This window comes from Triplophysa dalaica, chromosome 20 (genome assembly GCF_015846415.1).
Source record: "Triplophysa dalaica isolate WHDGS20190420 chromosome 20, ASM1584641v1, whole genome shotgun sequence".
Taxonomy (NCBI): domain Eukaryota; kingdom Metazoa; phylum Chordata; class Actinopteri; order Cypriniformes; family Nemacheilidae; genus Triplophysa; species Triplophysa dalaica.
Genome location: NC_079561.1, coordinates 14078429 through 14095837, shown reverse-complemented (window position 1 = coordinate 14095837; position 17409 = coordinate 14078429). Strand labels below are relative to the sequence as shown.

Below are 17409 nucleotides of genomic sequence, written 5' to 3'. Positions count from 1 at the left end.
CATTACATTTAAGTTAAAATTTTGAATAAAATAAATTAAGTTCTAAATCACAAAATCATTTTTTTTAGCAAATCTGTTTCATGTGTATCATTGTGTGGCTGAGGGCATTTGTCACAGAACTGTGGTGCCCTCTTGTGGTTCTTGGATGATACAGCACAGACTTGATTGAAACTAAAGCGTTTCTCCACCAGGGGCGTCAGCAAACCACTTCCACTAGAGCCTCAAGGCTACTCATTTATATTTATATTTAATATTTAAAGCAACTCAAGCATTACAAATAAATTAATGGAATGTATGTCTACCGAAACATGGTATGTTTTGTCAAAAATAATTGTATATTAAACTATAAACTTAGATGTTATGATAGTGTTTGGTTCAATCTATATAAACTAATGAATCCTAAACTTAGAAACAAGAATTATTCATTTTATACCTTTTACATAGCAAGATTGGATTCAAAATACAACAAAATCTAATAAATTAAACTTTAAATATTGTTAAAATTATTACTCTTATTGATTTGCATGTGAATTATTTTGTTAAAATAGCAAAAAATATATAAACCTTCTTGTTAAATTATATATTATTGTGTTATAGTGACAAAATTTGGGGAGAGGAAATATATTTCAAAACTTTCTGAAATTACAATATGAAAATTAACTGCACAAGTACTAGAAATGTGAACCTTTGTTATTATACAATTTTCATACATAATGTTTTTTTTTCCCAAGATGTTTCCAACTCTGATTTTGCACCAATTCTATAGAATTGCCCATATAGACTGTTTAACCCTTGTGTGGTTTTTAAGTCGGTTGGACCCGTTTTGTCTACATAAAATGTCTAAAATAAACATTAATTAAAATACTAATTGTAAACTATTTTGAAGTGGATTAATTTAAATCAGTTGCTCTACACTCAAAAAAAAAATGTTGCTGTCTGTTCAATTTACTTAACTTGCTTAAGTTAAAGCAACACAACTTTTGGAAAATATGGTTAAAACATGATTGTTTTATGTTTAGTCATATAACTGAATCCATTCATGTTGGGACAACATAAAGGAGTTGTGTTGTGTTAACATAAAATAGTTATAATAGGGCAGAGGATTTATATTTCCCAGCATGCTTTGCGTACACTGCATTTTGAGAGCTATTTCTTTAAGTGTTTTATATCGTGCATTTTTCAGTAAAAATAAACACTTGTTAGTGTTTAATGTTCATTTATCTTAAAAGTTTTAAAGAGTTAGTTATATTTTTGAGTTTGGTGGTTACCCTTGTTCAGAAAAGTCTTGCCTTTGGTTAGTTTGGCAGTCTTTAGAGATTACAGAGTTTGTACAAGTTATTCTTGTTGGAAAAAAAATGTAATGTACATGCCTTTGATATTGAAAAGTAAAGGTAGTCTTTAGAGATTACACAAGTTATTCTTGTTGGAAAATGTTGTAAAAGTTATTGAAATTATTGAATAAATTCATTGAATAAACAGGAACTGAATGAAACTGTAGAATTTATTTTGGTTGAACGTAAAAATATAAATTTTAGGATAACTGAAGTTAATTAACTCAATAGTTTAAAACAAAACAAAGCCTGTTAAATTGATTCAACTAAACAACATTGCTTTTACCTTAAGCAATTAACTAACATTTACTGAAATAAAAAATGTTTTTTAATTTCAATGTAATCCAGTTACGTGCAACCAGATGACATAAAAAAGTTAAGTTAGTCCAACATATTATTTTTTTGAGTGTATTAATGTTAATGTTAAACAGTGTCTACGAGACAGGAGACAATGGAATGCATTAGAACATTATAATTAAAAAATTAGTCCACCTCGGACGTGGCGCGGTGCGGTGCAACAATCCCAGGTTGTAATTGGATTGTAATGTATCGCATCCATTATAGACATGGTGTTAGGCCCTCTTTGTGGTATTTGGCTCCCCCCGAATAAAGACTTATGAACTTTAATTTGAATCTAAACAAAACATATACGATTGTACAATTTCTATATTTCATAAAATGCCATAAAAACTGTGATCCGCTGGATCAATGTATGGGCATCTTGGGAGGCACTGCCTCTAGTTTGAGAACCACTTATTTAAATAATGAAGAGTAATGCTTTGGGTATACTAGACCTGTGAACATCGGCAAAATAACAAAAACATAAACACCATGCAAGTGTTCAAGTCTATTCAATCGTCTTTAACAATAATGTAATGTCAATCTGGGGTCATTTGTTTATCAAATGTTGAACAATGTTGTCACCATTATTTAACACACCATTGAGTTTTGGCTCTGTGCTGATTAGGAAAGACCGTGACTCTTTGAATATATTTTTTCTTTTTTGTTCTCCTTCTTGTGAAGTGTGTAACAAATGTCCCATCTTAAACAAAACATTTGTCCTCCTTTTACAGCAGATGGGAAATGAGCATAGTGAAGATCACACAAACACAGACTCCCGTCGCCGTGACGATTAAATCTGCTGTTTCCTGCAGTGAGTGGCTGATGTGCGCATCCCGACTCCTTTCACCGTACCACTGTTGTGTGTGTTGCTGATGTGTGTTGGAATCCAGCTGACTGCTCTGAGTCTCTCGTGGGGGATCATGCCGGATCTCTGATGACTGGTTGGTTGAATGAGACACGGCAGAGTAACATGCTGTGAAAGGAAATTAACAAATTGTAAACAAAAAATCACAAGTAAATGATTAAATGAAAAAGGAAACCCAAACAAATGATCATTAACCATACAACTTCTATTAAACACGGATTTCACATGAAAAGAAGTCAGTCGATCATGAAAGAGGTGATTACACCATTACTCAACAGTTTAAGGCAGTGGTTCTCAGACTGGGGGCCCCCAAGATTGATCCAGAGAAATTTGAATTATAGAAATTTATCAGGAATTGTATGCAATCAAACAAAAGAAAAATAAGACCACCAACCAAAATAATTAATGTTACAGTATTGTAACACCGAATTTGTTTTGGTTTAATTAAAGTTCTAAGTTTAAGATTATAATCTTTATTTGAGGGGACGCAAAGCGATGCACTCTGTACAAAAGCGGCCTTACAACAAAAAGTTTAGGAACCACTGGATTAGGGTCACTTACTTGTTCTTTATTCATATGTGTGTCACAAAGATAAATTGTAAACTTATCAAAATGAAACAACCAGACTTCTAAATGTGTGAAATGATGTAATTTGATTTATGGTCACAGTCGATGAGGTGAATGTTTTTTTTACCCAGAAGACATTGAAACAGTGTGGTCAACACAAAAACTGTGAGCATGGCGATGGTCCCAAAGGCCAGCGGCAGGTGAATGGAGCTGTGAGTGAAGTCTTCCCATGCTTGCCTCACTTCCACCCTCCACAGGACTAAAGAACATGGAGTCAAGGCATCGTTCCGCGCTTCTAATTCCCGACACCTACAGGTGAAACAGACACAAAGTTGAAGACCAAACAGCACAGACCGCTGAAAGATGATGCAGTAAGTATTATATTAAGTGGGGTATTTTAAGGGACTTCAGCACGCACCAACATACAATACACATGTACACAAACACTGCTTTGCATTATTCACTGAAGATGTTTTGCATTATTCAGAGCAAACACAGAGCTTCAGTTTATTTTCCAAGCCACAAACAAAAGAACAAGCAAATGATCTATAAGATGCATCACTGAACACACAGACCTGGACAAGAGCTTCCTAACCACAGCTTGGCTGCTTCTGTCTTCTACTGAGATTTTCATTTGATCCAGAATGTTCTTCGGAAAATCATGGCCCTCTTCAATCAACATGACCACGTTAAACAGACCCTAATACAATCAGAAATGACTTTGTGAATTACATATGAAATACAAACTCTTTATATTTAGCTAACATAAGCTTGCTCAACTGGAAATGTTAATACAAAAGGTTATTCAACATGTTTTTGTTTAAATAAAGACATTTTATAACTACTGATTTTTTATTTCTTTGCTCTTTAAATTTAAGTTTTGTTTATGTCATAGTAACATATGAAGACTTTTTTTTTTCTTCATAACATTTGAACTTCAATGATATTAAACTGTTTGAAAAAATCTAGCTATATCTATGTAACTTCATTTTATAAGCTCTGTGAAACAAAACTAGTTTTTTGTAAAGTCAGTTTAATATATTGTAAGTTAATTTAACTAAGTCCCAGTGAATAAAAACACAACAATTCCTCTCTTTTATTTGGAATTTTGCAGTGTTTATTATAAATTGCTCATTAGTGTGGTTGAAAATCTGAAAATGAATGATTTTATTGTTATATACTATTTTATCTATGCCTTCATTATGTTGAAGTCGGAATGGACTAAAAAGCCAATTATTTTTATGAGCTAAAAGGTATAAAAAAAATATAAAAATGTTTAATTCCTTTATTACATCACAGTTTTACGCTACTTACATTTACATTTATTTGGTAGATGCTTTTATCCAAAACAACTTACATTGCATTATCCTATACATTTATAAATAGGTATGTGCAATCCCTTGGTATCGGACCCACAACCTTGCATTGTTAACGCAATGCTCGTACCACTGCGGTTCAGGAAAGCTTTTCAGCGGTGTCCCACATTGTCTCACACAAATGGATTACCTGTCCCACGTTTGGTTTGTTGGGTGGTGGTGACCCTAGTGTACGACGTATGACTATACATCTTATCAATTCGCAATGGAAAACAAAAACCACGCCCACTATTTTTCTCATTCAATATTCCATTTCACTCTGAAATCCACCAGAATACAGATGTAATGAACTAAATTAAAAAAATTGGTTCGTTGGGACTTTTAAAGCGGCTATTGAAATGTTTGATTTATAAGGAACATGTGCTGGTTTCCCATACCATGTGTGACCTTTAGTGAGGTGTGTGTACCTCAGGACTGCCGTGCACCGCTGCTACCCCATACATGTTCATGGCCTTCGTCATATCACCCATATCAATGTAATAATCTCCCATCCTCAACAAACCTGTGTGAAGAAACATAGCTATTCTATATTTCTATTGATTAATTTCACAATAGGATATTAGCATCAAAATTTCAGTGAATGTTACTATTCTGTATGCTATGGATACAAAGAAAGGCAATCTTGAAACAAGTTAACATGGTCAATGTCACAAGGTTACTTACATTTGATTATTGACATACATTCTTGTTTGTTTTGATAATGATGATTCCAATTCAAAATGATAAAAGAACCAAATAAAAGAAAGCTAAAACAGAAATGAATAGATGAATGCTATATTGTCAGTGCAGTATTTATAAGACTCACCAGATTCCTGAGGGATGTAATTGTGTGTTGAGTAATTGTAATATCTCAACTGACAGGCCGAACTGTGATTTAAAACCTATATGAATGATGTAAAAACATTTACACAAAATGAAACTATCTGAAACTGTTGGCCTGACATGAGAGATGTTTACCTCACACAGATGAGCGGCATTGTGCTGTGCCACACCGAGACCTATTTCAGCTAACATGGCATATTTCACCAACGCTTCATCCCTTTGACCAGCGACAGAAAGGCAGAGGATAGTGTTATAAGAAATGAAGACATAAAAAACAAGTCAAAAAGCACTTAAGTCAAGTAAGAATGACTGTTGTTGTTTTTCTCACCATGATCCTCTTAGATATATTTGGAGAGCTTCCTTAACCATGATGCCCAAGTGTCCATTTAACTCACTGACTCGCTTCAGTAGCCTAAACAAACAGAAGGAAGTCAAACAGAAGAAACATAAAACCATCCATTAGGTAAAGTAAAACTGAGAATTAGGTGTAAATGTCATCAGATGTGTAAGATGATCAATTATGATAGGGACACACAGAACAGCTTTTTCTTGATCTCTGTTCACTCCTTGTATGGTTCCAGAGGAGAAAAACGTTGCAGACTCCACAGCTCCTTCCACGTGACCCAACTGAGCGGCACGCAGAAAATACTGCATCGCTGCTGTCTGAAAAAGACATTGGGCTCCATAAAACCTGTTTTTAGTATTATTAGTATTATAGTATTATTGGTTAAATTACTTCAACTGCTTTTTATTACTATTTACATCATTGTTGTATTTAAATAATTATACTGATGAAAATAGATAACTGACCACATATACAATAGATTTGAATCACTTTAGACCTTAAAGATGTCAATATTTACATAAATGAAACATCACCTCTAGAAAGCTGTAAAGATAAGATAAATTATATATATAGGCCTATATATATATATATATGTGTGTGTGTATAGTGAAAGATTGACAGATCATGTTCCATGTAAGAACAAAAGTTAATAGTGTTTGGAACATCATGAGGGTGAAAAAAACATTTTCGTTTTGTTCGCTGACCTCATTCTTGAGTGGGTTATCTGGGTTTTCACCATTCAGATGGTAGATGCCCAAATTGAAGATCCCATCACGACTGCCATTTTGAGCTGCCAGCTCAAAATATCGCATTGCACGTCTTTTGTCCTTTTTGATTGTACTGTAGTACCACCCGAGTCCGTTCAGTGCTTCTGCATAACCCTGAGAGAACCAGACACACTCACTACTAAATCTTTGACATTTCTATTCACACGCAGAAGTACATGCTCACGTATGAGCTCACCATGTCTGCAGCTTTCTTCAAGAGCTCAAGGGCAAGCGTTTGGTTCTTACGTAGCCCTGTTCCCTGTTACAGCACAAACCAGAACATTATTTTATATATGAAGAGATGTAAAAAATCCAGAGATGCTAAATTTTACTTTTATTTTCCTAATCTCATACCAGCTGCTCTTCATACAAAGCAAGCATGTAGGCGTGTAATGCAGAAAAAATATCACACTGTAGATTTCCATGCCGATTCTGATTACCTTCAGAAGGAGAATGGCGTAGTCGTACATGGCTGTGGGATCGGCCATCTGCTGGGCGCTCCTGGCGTACCACATCACCGCTGCTCGGATGTCTTTTTCCACCCCATTACTGCCCCAAAGAAGAATCTTGGCCAGAGATTTCTAAAACACAACAGCCCACATAAAAAGGTCAATGGTAGTCAATGTTCTTTGGTTATCATTGCTCTTCAAAATACATCTGTTGTTCTCTGTAGAAGAATGAAGGTCACACAGGGTTTGAATAAAAAGTGGGTAGATAAATGATGATAGAATGTCTTAGGTGAACTATGCAATTAAATGCTCCTCTTGTAAAAATCTTATTTTTCCTCAGTTCAGCCCAGTGGGAAATTCTCATCCGATTTCATAATCTGTCATAAATAATTTCAGACATAATCTGACAGAATGAAACCATTACCGACTTCTTATCAATCACAAAACACCACCCTGAAAACAAACCACGACTCCCCGGCCACATGATCTGAAAGATAATGTGAATTAAACTGAAAGTAATAAATACCTGTGAATCTACATCTCCTCTCTCTGCCTTGTATTTCAAAAACTGCACAACATCGCCCGATTCACCCGTTTGAGTCTGGAGCTCCTCAGCATTGTTTAAGTGAACATGTTCTGTGATTGTTTGCTACAGAGAATACACACATTAAGAAAAAACTTTTTCAAACCGGATTTTACTGTCACAACATTCATTCTTTCTGCATTTTACTCAATTATACAAAATTTAATAAACAAAGACACATAATTACAGCGTCTGACTAACCTGTATGACTTTCATTGTTCTGTAGAACACAAAAGATGATATTTAAAAAAAAAACTCGCTTATCAAACAACATTGACCCATACTGACTTCCAAACCACTGAAACATTTCTTAAAATGTCTTGTTATGTGCTCCACAGATGAAAGAGTCACATATTGGATTTGAATAACATTATTATAAATAAATGATGAAAGAATCCCTTTTAGTCTTTACTGAAAATAAATGAAAGGACCTTTGTTAATATTCTTCGATTTTTTGTGCTCCACAGAAGTAAGTCATACAAGTTATGGACAACATTAGCGTGAATCAATAATGACAGCATTTGTATTTTAGATAGACGGTTTTGGAAGCAACAATATAAACAAACGTTATGTGGCCCAACTTAACTTAAATGATTTAATTCAGAAATTAAAAAAATAGCATGCTTATCATAAAAATGTGTTTTATATGAAATACATGTTTATATAAATTAATCAGTCGTTTACAAAAGTAATTCTTGTTCAATAATTCTCTAATATTGACATTACTCAAAAAATACTAAAACTTCATTAAACAGATTTGAAAGATCATATAAATAAAAGATTGTGATTGTCTTTGTATGTGATTGTCTTTGTAAGAATGTGAACTCACTCACCCCGGAGTCATGTAATTGATCAAGATCGATGCAGGTCTGTCTGCCTATGTTGGCATAGTAGCCGTTGGCTGTATTTTGGTCTTTAGGGAATCCATCGAGACCCTGCATGTGCTTGTATCCCAAATGCATGAGAGAGAGGCGGTCATCAGAGACCCCGCCTATCAGACTATAAACCTGGCCCTGAGAAAGAAAGAAATCAACAGTTTTTCTTCAAACCTCAGTTTTACCTCAGCATGTGTTCATCTCTATGTGAGATGGTTTCAGTTGTAGAGTTTCTGGGGTGTTCAGTTGTTAACAGATGTATTTTAAAATACCAATACTTTTAAAAAATCGCAATAAAAAAACATTGTTCTGTTTCATGTATGTAGATAATAGATACATGTACATAGATAACTTTTTATGTAATGTAAAATGTGTGTAACATTTCAACTGGGTATTGGTTGACACAGACAAAGGAAAAAAACAAAATCAACTTTCAATTCATGTTAACTTCAAGTTTCCTGCAGTGTTTAGATGTTTGTTGTTCGTACCTGCTCCAGGTCCACAGGTATGCCCAGGCCAGCCAGATGTATTGTGGCAAGTAGAAGAGAGGAGTGGTGGTGACCCCAGCAGGAGGACATCTCGAGTAACTCTATAACACCAGACATGAGCTCTTGGTCTTCTGCTTTAGATATTATCTTCAACATATCCTGGAAAATCACCCAGCTCAGAGCCTTCAAATATTTATTGCTGTTTGGTTGACCTGTGGGGGGACAAAAAGACCCACTGGGTTATTCTTACCATGAAGGACCACTGGCATCTTTATTTTTTAAGACTTAAAAAAGTGACACAGCAAGAGCAATAGGGACCTGCTAAGATTCGCTGGTTGTCCGTCAGAAGCCTCAGGGTACTGTTGAATCTTGTGTGCTGGTCCCAGGACCAAGTCTGTGTACATTCTCTACGGCCAAATAACTTCTTCATATCCACATAATAAGATTCACAAACCCCTGATCAACAAAAATACAAATTCTTTCAAAGAACAGTTCAGGCGAATGTTTTATTTCCTACTCTGTATTTTACCGTTCACTTAAAATAAGTGGAAGATTTTGAAATTTTATATCATGGTTAACAGCAAACAAAAGAAACAGCAAATGAGATTTAAGAGGTATGATCGATGAATAGATTTTTTATGAAAAACTGCTTCAATTTCAGTCTGCCCCTCACACAAAGCTATTACACAATTTCAGAACAGATGGAATAGAGAGCAGGTACAGATTTTTCTTGAGTCTGCTGCTGCTTCTCAGATGTAATCACTCATTTACTTTAATTCAATTTAAATGTATTTATATTGCGACTCCCACAATTTGCATTGTTGCAAAGCAGCTGTCAAGAACACACATTGTAGAGCAATTGGAAATCTCTTATAATATTGGTGATAGTATCTTCATATATAAATGCCAGTAGGATTATAAATATATCTCAAGTCTATTCTTTAAAATGTAAGAAGAATACATCTCTAAGCCCAATGTCCCGAATTGTGCTCAAATGTGCCAAAATACCACGGTCTGGAATAAAAAAATCGTCTTTTCAATCATTTCTGATTATATTGTCCAGACCTTTGCTTTTTCATTATTACTATAGCTATACTGTCCACATGCGTCAATGGTAGTTTTTGTTTGCATACATTTATACACTTGGCAGACGCTTTTCATTGTTTTCATTGCTTTTATTGTTCCAAGGTTACCACAGCGAGCAGGATGCAGTTCATGCCCAGACCTGATGGCAGAGCGGAGAATGGGAAGCGGCGAACTGACAAGAGCTGTGATGATAGAGCTGGATAAAAGGACGCACGGAGCTTGTCACGACTTCACTACAAAATTTCAAATGCTATTAGATTATTAATGACAATATTAAATGTATAACCTTATAAAAATATAAGCTTATTAGTAAATTTATTTATGGTAATTTAGCCTTGTTGTGCAAGCACTCTCGAGCTTGTGCAGAGGCAGCAGTTTTAGCCAGAGGGGAACTGAAATTCCCCTCCCTGTGTGTGTGTGTGTGTCTAGGTCTTTGTGCGTTCGTACTTGTGCATATTGTGTGTGTGGAATGTTTGTATGTGGGTATGTCTGTCTTCTGTGTTTTTACCTTTTTTCTTGTTTTTACAGGTTTATAACTTAAATTGTTTTGCTTATGGTCAATATGTCTCATGTACAGCTGCTTTGTAACAATGAAACTTGTAAATAGCGCGATGTAAATAAATAAATAAAGTTTAGTTGAGTTGTGCCGTGTTTCATACAAAGCAGTTAACACAGTCAATATAGACATTTAAGATGCACAATTTCGACAGGATGGGTGTTCCCTGTAATTCATACCCAAGCCTATTTACATAAAGGGGCCATCTGACAAGATTGTGAAATTGACAAAATACAGTGGCAATTCACTGACTTCCTTAAAATAACCTGGTTTCCAAATGTACAAATGTTAAGCACAAACAAAATAAATTTTGTAATTATAAGGGCCCCAAATCACAATCCAGTTCAATAAGTTTATAGTTAAATAAGCAGTAAAGGATATCTTCAATAGTGTGTAAGTGCTCACCTGTAGAGTTGTTGCTGTTCTCTCTCAACGCCTGCAGATAAAGTTCAGTCACATGACTCATTTCATCACAGTATCTGTGGAGTCTGTCCAGCTTCTGTAATGTGTTAACTGGGGTCAGGGGGTTTTTCACCTTGAACAGAAACAATAAAACGTATTATATAGATGAAAAGAATAGCTGCTGATGCATTTTACACATGAGTAATATTGACATTACATACTATAAAAATGTGACGTGCAACATTGCAATTTTAAATAAAAAAAACCTTGACATTAAGGTTAAATTACAGAATATGAAAGAAAGTGTCATCACTGAAAGTCCTGCCAGAACGTCGTTCCTTGTATTTCCACATCTTTAGAAAGATGTTCATCTTTCTAAAAATATTAGATCTCAACTAATTACATGCATTTACATCCTCACCGTTTCATTGCCTAAACGATAATATCTTATTGGTCCCACATAGCCACGAATCCCTGGCATGTAGATGCATCCACCAATCACAAAATGTCCAGATGTGTCATCAAATTGAACTGGCTCATGAAAACTATTACAAAAGCATAAAGTTAGAGCATCCACTTATTTAGATCTGATTCTACAATGTAAGCAAAGTATTCATAAATATAGAAAGGTTTGCACAAAATACAGTGTACATCAGTGTTGGGTAAGTTACTAAACTAACAATTACATATTCAATAATGTTATAGTTTACTTTATAAATAACTCTATAAAATGTATTTTAATTACTTTTTTTAATTACTTTTTTAATTACTACTTCTTAATTACTACATGAAGTATTCTTATTAATTGACCAAATGTATACAAATGTAAGAAGGATACATTAAAGGATACATTTTAAAGTTAGACTTATAATTTTGATGTCGCTTCTACTTTTGAATATATTACAAAGTATTTAGTTCAATTACATCAGAAAAACATAATTAAATTACAGAAAAAATGAGAGTAATACCATACTTTGCTTTTCAAGGAAAAAGTGATTAAATTACAGTAACTAATTACTTAGTAACTAGTTACACCCAACACTGCTGTACATGAAATGTTTCTCATGAAGATCTCTTACTCGTATATATGAGTGGCCATCTGTGTTTTTCCGGTAGGTGTAACATTTTTTATTGTGAGTTTTGTCTGAAAAGAGAAACAATTGGAAAACAATTAATCATTTCATCATGCTTTCAATAAGTATGTTTTTATTGTCATTCAAATAAGAAATGAAATCACATAACCAAAAATACGGTACCTTTGACTCCTGAAAGAAGATATCCAGACAGATCCAGGTGCGGAGAGGTAGAGTTGTGTGTGCTGTAAATGCTTGTTCCCTTCCACTCACCATTCGCACCTGTATCACTATATTACCTTAGCAAAACGAAAACCAGACACAATACTTTAATCATAAATGAGGTTTGTTTTTAATAAGAGCAACAGCCACATCGATGTCTTACGGGTAACTTTAACTGAAATACACTGTAAAAAAATGCCTGTGAAATTAACGGTAAAATCCTGTTGTTTTCACACAAAAAAACCCGTTATCAGGGAAAAACCCTGTAAAAAAATGCTGTGAGACTAACAGTGAAATTCTGTAGTTTTCACAGAGAAAACTGTTGTCAAAAAACGTTTATAAAAATACGGAAAACATTGTCAAATTCTCTCGGAAATGAACAGTGAAATCCCCAAGTTTTCACAAGGAGTTTTTTTTCAACTCCACAAACAGTTTTATCACCTTCACTTACAGACACCACTGTCACTTTATTTCTGTTGCACGTCTACAAAAGTTCTAATTGAAAATTAACACAAGTTTACATGTTGATGGATTTGTTGAGTCACCATTATGGTGAAGAGTGTTTGCTTTAGCTGTGGTCTTGACCATTTGCTTTCCATGTGAAGAAGTCTTTGCCCAGTATTGACATCTACGAGTTGAAACACACTGACTCAGGTGGTTGGAAAGCTCAGATAAAGCTAACGCATTAAATTATTTGTGTTGGTGGTTAAGTACATGTTCAAGAGTTTAGGTAGTGCTTTAAAGTTACTTGTTGTCCTCATTTATGATATTGAATGAAATTAATTAATATACTGAATGTCTTTAACAGCACATCTAACACATGATAAATGTTCTAGCAGATATCTAGAATATAACAGTTTGTCTCAACAATGGTGACAACAGAAAAAAACCTCTAAAGATAAACGCAATGCATTCTGGGTATCATCAAAGCACAAAACTCATCAATGACTCCCAGCATGCATTGCGCCTGTAAGCTTTTCATTTGTTAGTCACCACTGTTGAGATTCATACTCTGATTCTTGATGTCTGAGTCAAAGACAAAATGAATGCTTTTTAACGGTTCAAAAACTTTTTAGATTGATTGTTGCATGAAATGTGAATTTTAAAACTAAATTCATTGAGGCGTTTGTAACAAAAAATACAATAAGTAATTAAACAACATCCCAGAAAAAGATTTGGTAAATACCTAATCACACTTTCACTCGATGTGATTTGCTACAAAACTATGTTTTATATAAAACAATGTCATAGCAGCACAAAGAAAACTGTAAACTTATTTATGACAGCTGAAAGAGGCCAACTAAAGCAAACACTGATCACAAAAACGGAGACTTTTAATAAAACAATAAAGCATCAAGTCATGGCTGTTATGCTGCAGTCCCTGTGAAGCAGAAGTGATGATCGTCTTCAGTATTCTGACATATTTACAAGATGAATAGTGGGTGTGGCTCATGTTTTTTACTGTGAATTGATTGGATGAATAAAAACAGGATGTTCCCGTAATTTTACGGTAGTTTACTGGCAACCACAGCTAACGGTATTTTTCTGTAAAAACTACGGAATTTGTATTTTCTCTTTTCTTTTCTGATATTAAATGTTTTGTGGGTCACCACTAAGCTGAAGAGTGGAGTCTGTGTTTAACTCAAGGTCAGGCAAAGATATTCTGATGTCATGCTTGCATGTTGCTTTGTTTAAAAGTGACTTTAATAAAGAATTACAAAGAAATAAATTAAGTAAATGTAATGTTATAACTTTTATGCATTTGGACCAAGTTTTCATTTTCTGTAAAGAAATGTTGTTAATATAAATGACTCAAATGTATTAACTTCATACACAGTTTGAAGTTTGTGCCCTGAAGTTTTAAACTGCAAGACTGTTTAGGTTCTCTTCCTGTATTTTTTATGGAATTTTACTGGCAACCACAGCTGCCGGTATTTTTCCGTAAAAATTACGGAACATTTTTTACAGTGTACATATGAAGTTCTTAAATGGTTTTAACATTGATATTTAATACTTTTAAAGTGCCTTTCATGTATAGATTACATTGGTCTACCCTTGTCCCAGACAAAGACTTTCCTTCTAAATATGAACATTTCAACATTAACTTTGTACAATTATAAGCTGGGATTGACATCAAAGTATCGTGAAAGGGATTCAAGGCTGTGCTTTTTGACTGCTGCAATGACTTCACACACACTGGAATGTGATCTGACTGGATTACCTTTGTTAGACAGCATGACGAGTGGGGTTCCATATTTTCTTTGCTTATTGACATGCTTGACAATCCCACACAGTGACTGACCACACCAGCTCAGCAGGTACATCCACACTGACAGAGTCACACTGCAGTGGTGAAAGATTATCCACACATGACCATCACATTTTTTCTTTCAATAATTAAATAAAATATAACCGTTTAAAATCGTTATTAGTTTAAAACAGCTTAAATATTAATATAAAAAACTGTTATTGAAATGTATAAATTGTTAATTAAAGGTCCAGTTTATGAAATCTAGCTGCATCTAGCGGTGAGGTTGCAAATTGCAACCAAAAGCTCAGTCCTCCCCCCTCTCTTTCGAACTACGGAGGCCGAGAGAGGATTAAGATGTCGTTGTGTTATCTCTTCTTTGCCGAAGGAGATAACGTATTTATGAAATGCACAGTATGTCCATTTGAGCTACTGTAGAAACAACATGGTGAATTCCATTCAAGGGGGCCCGTGGTGTATGTAGATAGAAATAGCTCAATCTAAGTTAATAAAAAACACAACGCTTCATTATGTTAGGTCTTTATACACCTCTGAAGACATAGTTATATATTTTGTTTCTGCAAAAAGATCCTCCAAAAAATTTCACACTGGACCTCTAGGCTAATGTAGAATTTATATTGAATATGTACTTGAGAGTGAGTTTGACCTGGGTTGTTTGAGGATGCGTCTCTTCTCCAGATCTCTGTTTTTGAAGGGTGAGAACGTGTGTAAGATGCCATAACTCTCACCAGTACTTGCAAATGGAAAAGTAAGAAGATCCACAATATCTAAAACAGCACAAGTGAACAAATAAATCATACATAATATCTCATATTATTGAACTGGATATATTTATAATAGATATGTTATTATGGTTTTAATAATATATTGTTTTAATCAATAAAAAATATTGCAGTATTACATTATTATGTGATCATATATACTGTATATTTTAAGTTTCGTACTTCATCCACTTCATTGTGTTCCAGTAAAATAGCAGAAGGGTTTGGAATTACATGACAAAATATTTTTATAGTCCTTTTATTTTGGGTGAACTATTCAATCAATACCTGTTAGTTATCAGTTAGATTTTTACCTGATTCATGTGGACATTTTTTGAAAGCATCTTTACTGATTTGCCACATCAGCCAGGGCCCCCATGATACGGAGCGCGTCTGTGGACGTACTGGACGTTCAGAGGCTGGTAGTGTCCTCAAAAACGTCAAAGTCATCAATAGAGACTGGTTATATCCCTCACCAATGTCCTTTTTACCCAGATGAACCAACCAGGACCTCACCATCACGTCACGTGCCTCAAGTGTTCGCCTAATGAAAAAGTCTCTCTGGTACAAAACAGCAGAAGGGAACACCAGAAGAACCTTTCTAAATCTGGGTTGTCCAAACCACTTACGGTTAGTCCACGTCCTTCTGTAGACAATCACTCCGGTCCTTGTTGGGGTGGAAAGAACAATTTCGACCCCGATTTTACAGGCAGCAGAGCACTTAAACTGCACTTCTACAGTACTTCTGTCCGTCATCCTGTCAGGAACATGTCCAAACTGCACAAAGTCTTCATTGTGAGATCTATCAGCTGCATGTTCCTCACACCAAACCTTCAGAGTGATAGAGATAACATACACTTAACAAAATCAAAAAATATTTGTTTAGCTGGTTGTTCTGTTGAGCTAATGTAAAGATTTAGATTTTCTTACCCTTATATTTCACAAATGTCAAATTTAATTTAAAATAAAAAGTATAACACAACACTAAAATGGTATGTGTCTGGAAACCCAGTTTTACTCATTTATGGTATTTTAAAATTGTTATAATGTGACTAGATGAAATATTTAAATATATCTAATACATCAGTGGCTTATATTGGCTGCAATAGTATGTAAAAGTATGCAAGTAAAAATTGTTTTGCAAAAGTTTTTGAAATTTATTTAAATTCCTATTCACACAGTATAGTATAGATTTCAGTAGTAGCCTACAGAATAGTTTAGGCAATGACACAAAACGGAAACTATGACTAAAATTCTGCAGCATGTTATACTTAAAATGGCAATTGTATTGTTTTTGGTGGAACCATAATGGTCTCTGTTGGTCTTTACTTGTGTTTGGTTATGGTGGGATGTTATCTGACCAATGGGAACCAACAGAACACCATTAAATCCTACTAGAATAAGACCCAAAACACACTAATAAAGACATTTTGTGAGTCAATGGTTCATAATGGTATTGCAATGAAGGCCAATTTAACTTTGTATTGATTTTTTAATCAGGGATACATCTTAATACCATATGGTAGTTTATGTAGTTTATATATATATATTTATTTATATATATATATATATATATATATATATATATATATATATATATATATATATATATATATACTAATTTTTTACTTATGTCACTACTGCTTGAGTTTTCTGAAAAACGAAAATTGTACAAATTAAAGCCCTAAAATTATCTGCATTGAAATTAATATGTTTTATGTTTATGATATATGGTACAAAACTGTGTCACTATATTATGAAACCTACTTTCCGTACGTGTTCTTCCAGGCAGATAATGACTCACACAACAATAAAAGACCGCACACTACTATGATATGACATTAATATGATTAAAGCTGTGGCTGAATGTAATGCAGCCGGACGTAAACAGCAGTGAAAATAAAACTCTCTTACCGATGCGAGTGTGACAGCGCACATTAAACTCCACACAACTTTCATTTTAACATCTGATTAAATGAACGTGTATAAACACGATGAAGACGCCGCGTTTCCAAATCAAATCAAAATGAGCATTACGCCGAAGATTGAATAACTCGTTCTGCGTTACGGCATGTTTTCACTCGAGTTTTACCCTCTTCCGTGTACGAGAACGACAGGTGTGTGTTAAACACACACCCACTATGCATTAATGCTATGCCTTATTTCCTCTACTATCCTTCGTGGATCCTGCGTTCCAGTAAAGTCAAGTCGCGTCGCGTCGCTATCAGG

General features: G+C 34.4%; 1 protein-coding gene across 1 annotated transcript; it reads right to left on the bottom strand.

Annotated features, from left to right (window-relative positions):
* Positions 1–1584: 1584 nt before the first annotated feature.
* On the bottom strand, positions 1585–17274 carry LOC130409354 (protein sel-1 homolog 3). The gene is made up of 23 exons (XM_056733286.1): positions 17095–17274; positions 15495–16011; positions 15066–15186; positions 14372–14493; positions 12112–12227; positions 11935–11999; positions 11277–11400; positions 10859–10988; positions 9130–9267; positions 8812–9023; positions 8282–8461; positions 7392–7514; positions 6857–6997; positions 6613–6675; positions 6354–6530; positions 5839–5966; positions 5632–5715; positions 5439–5520; positions 5287–5362; positions 4889–4983; positions 3681–3805; positions 3233–3414; positions 1585–2646 (listed from the first exon to the last, which is right to left on the bottom strand). The coding sequence occupies exons 1-23, from the start codon at positions 17137–17139 to the stop codon at positions 2399–2401; spliced, it is 3294 nt and encodes a 1097-aa protein (XP_056589264.1). The 5' UTR covers positions 17140–17274; the 3' UTR covers positions 1585–2398.
* Positions 17275–17409: the final 135 nt, after the last annotated feature.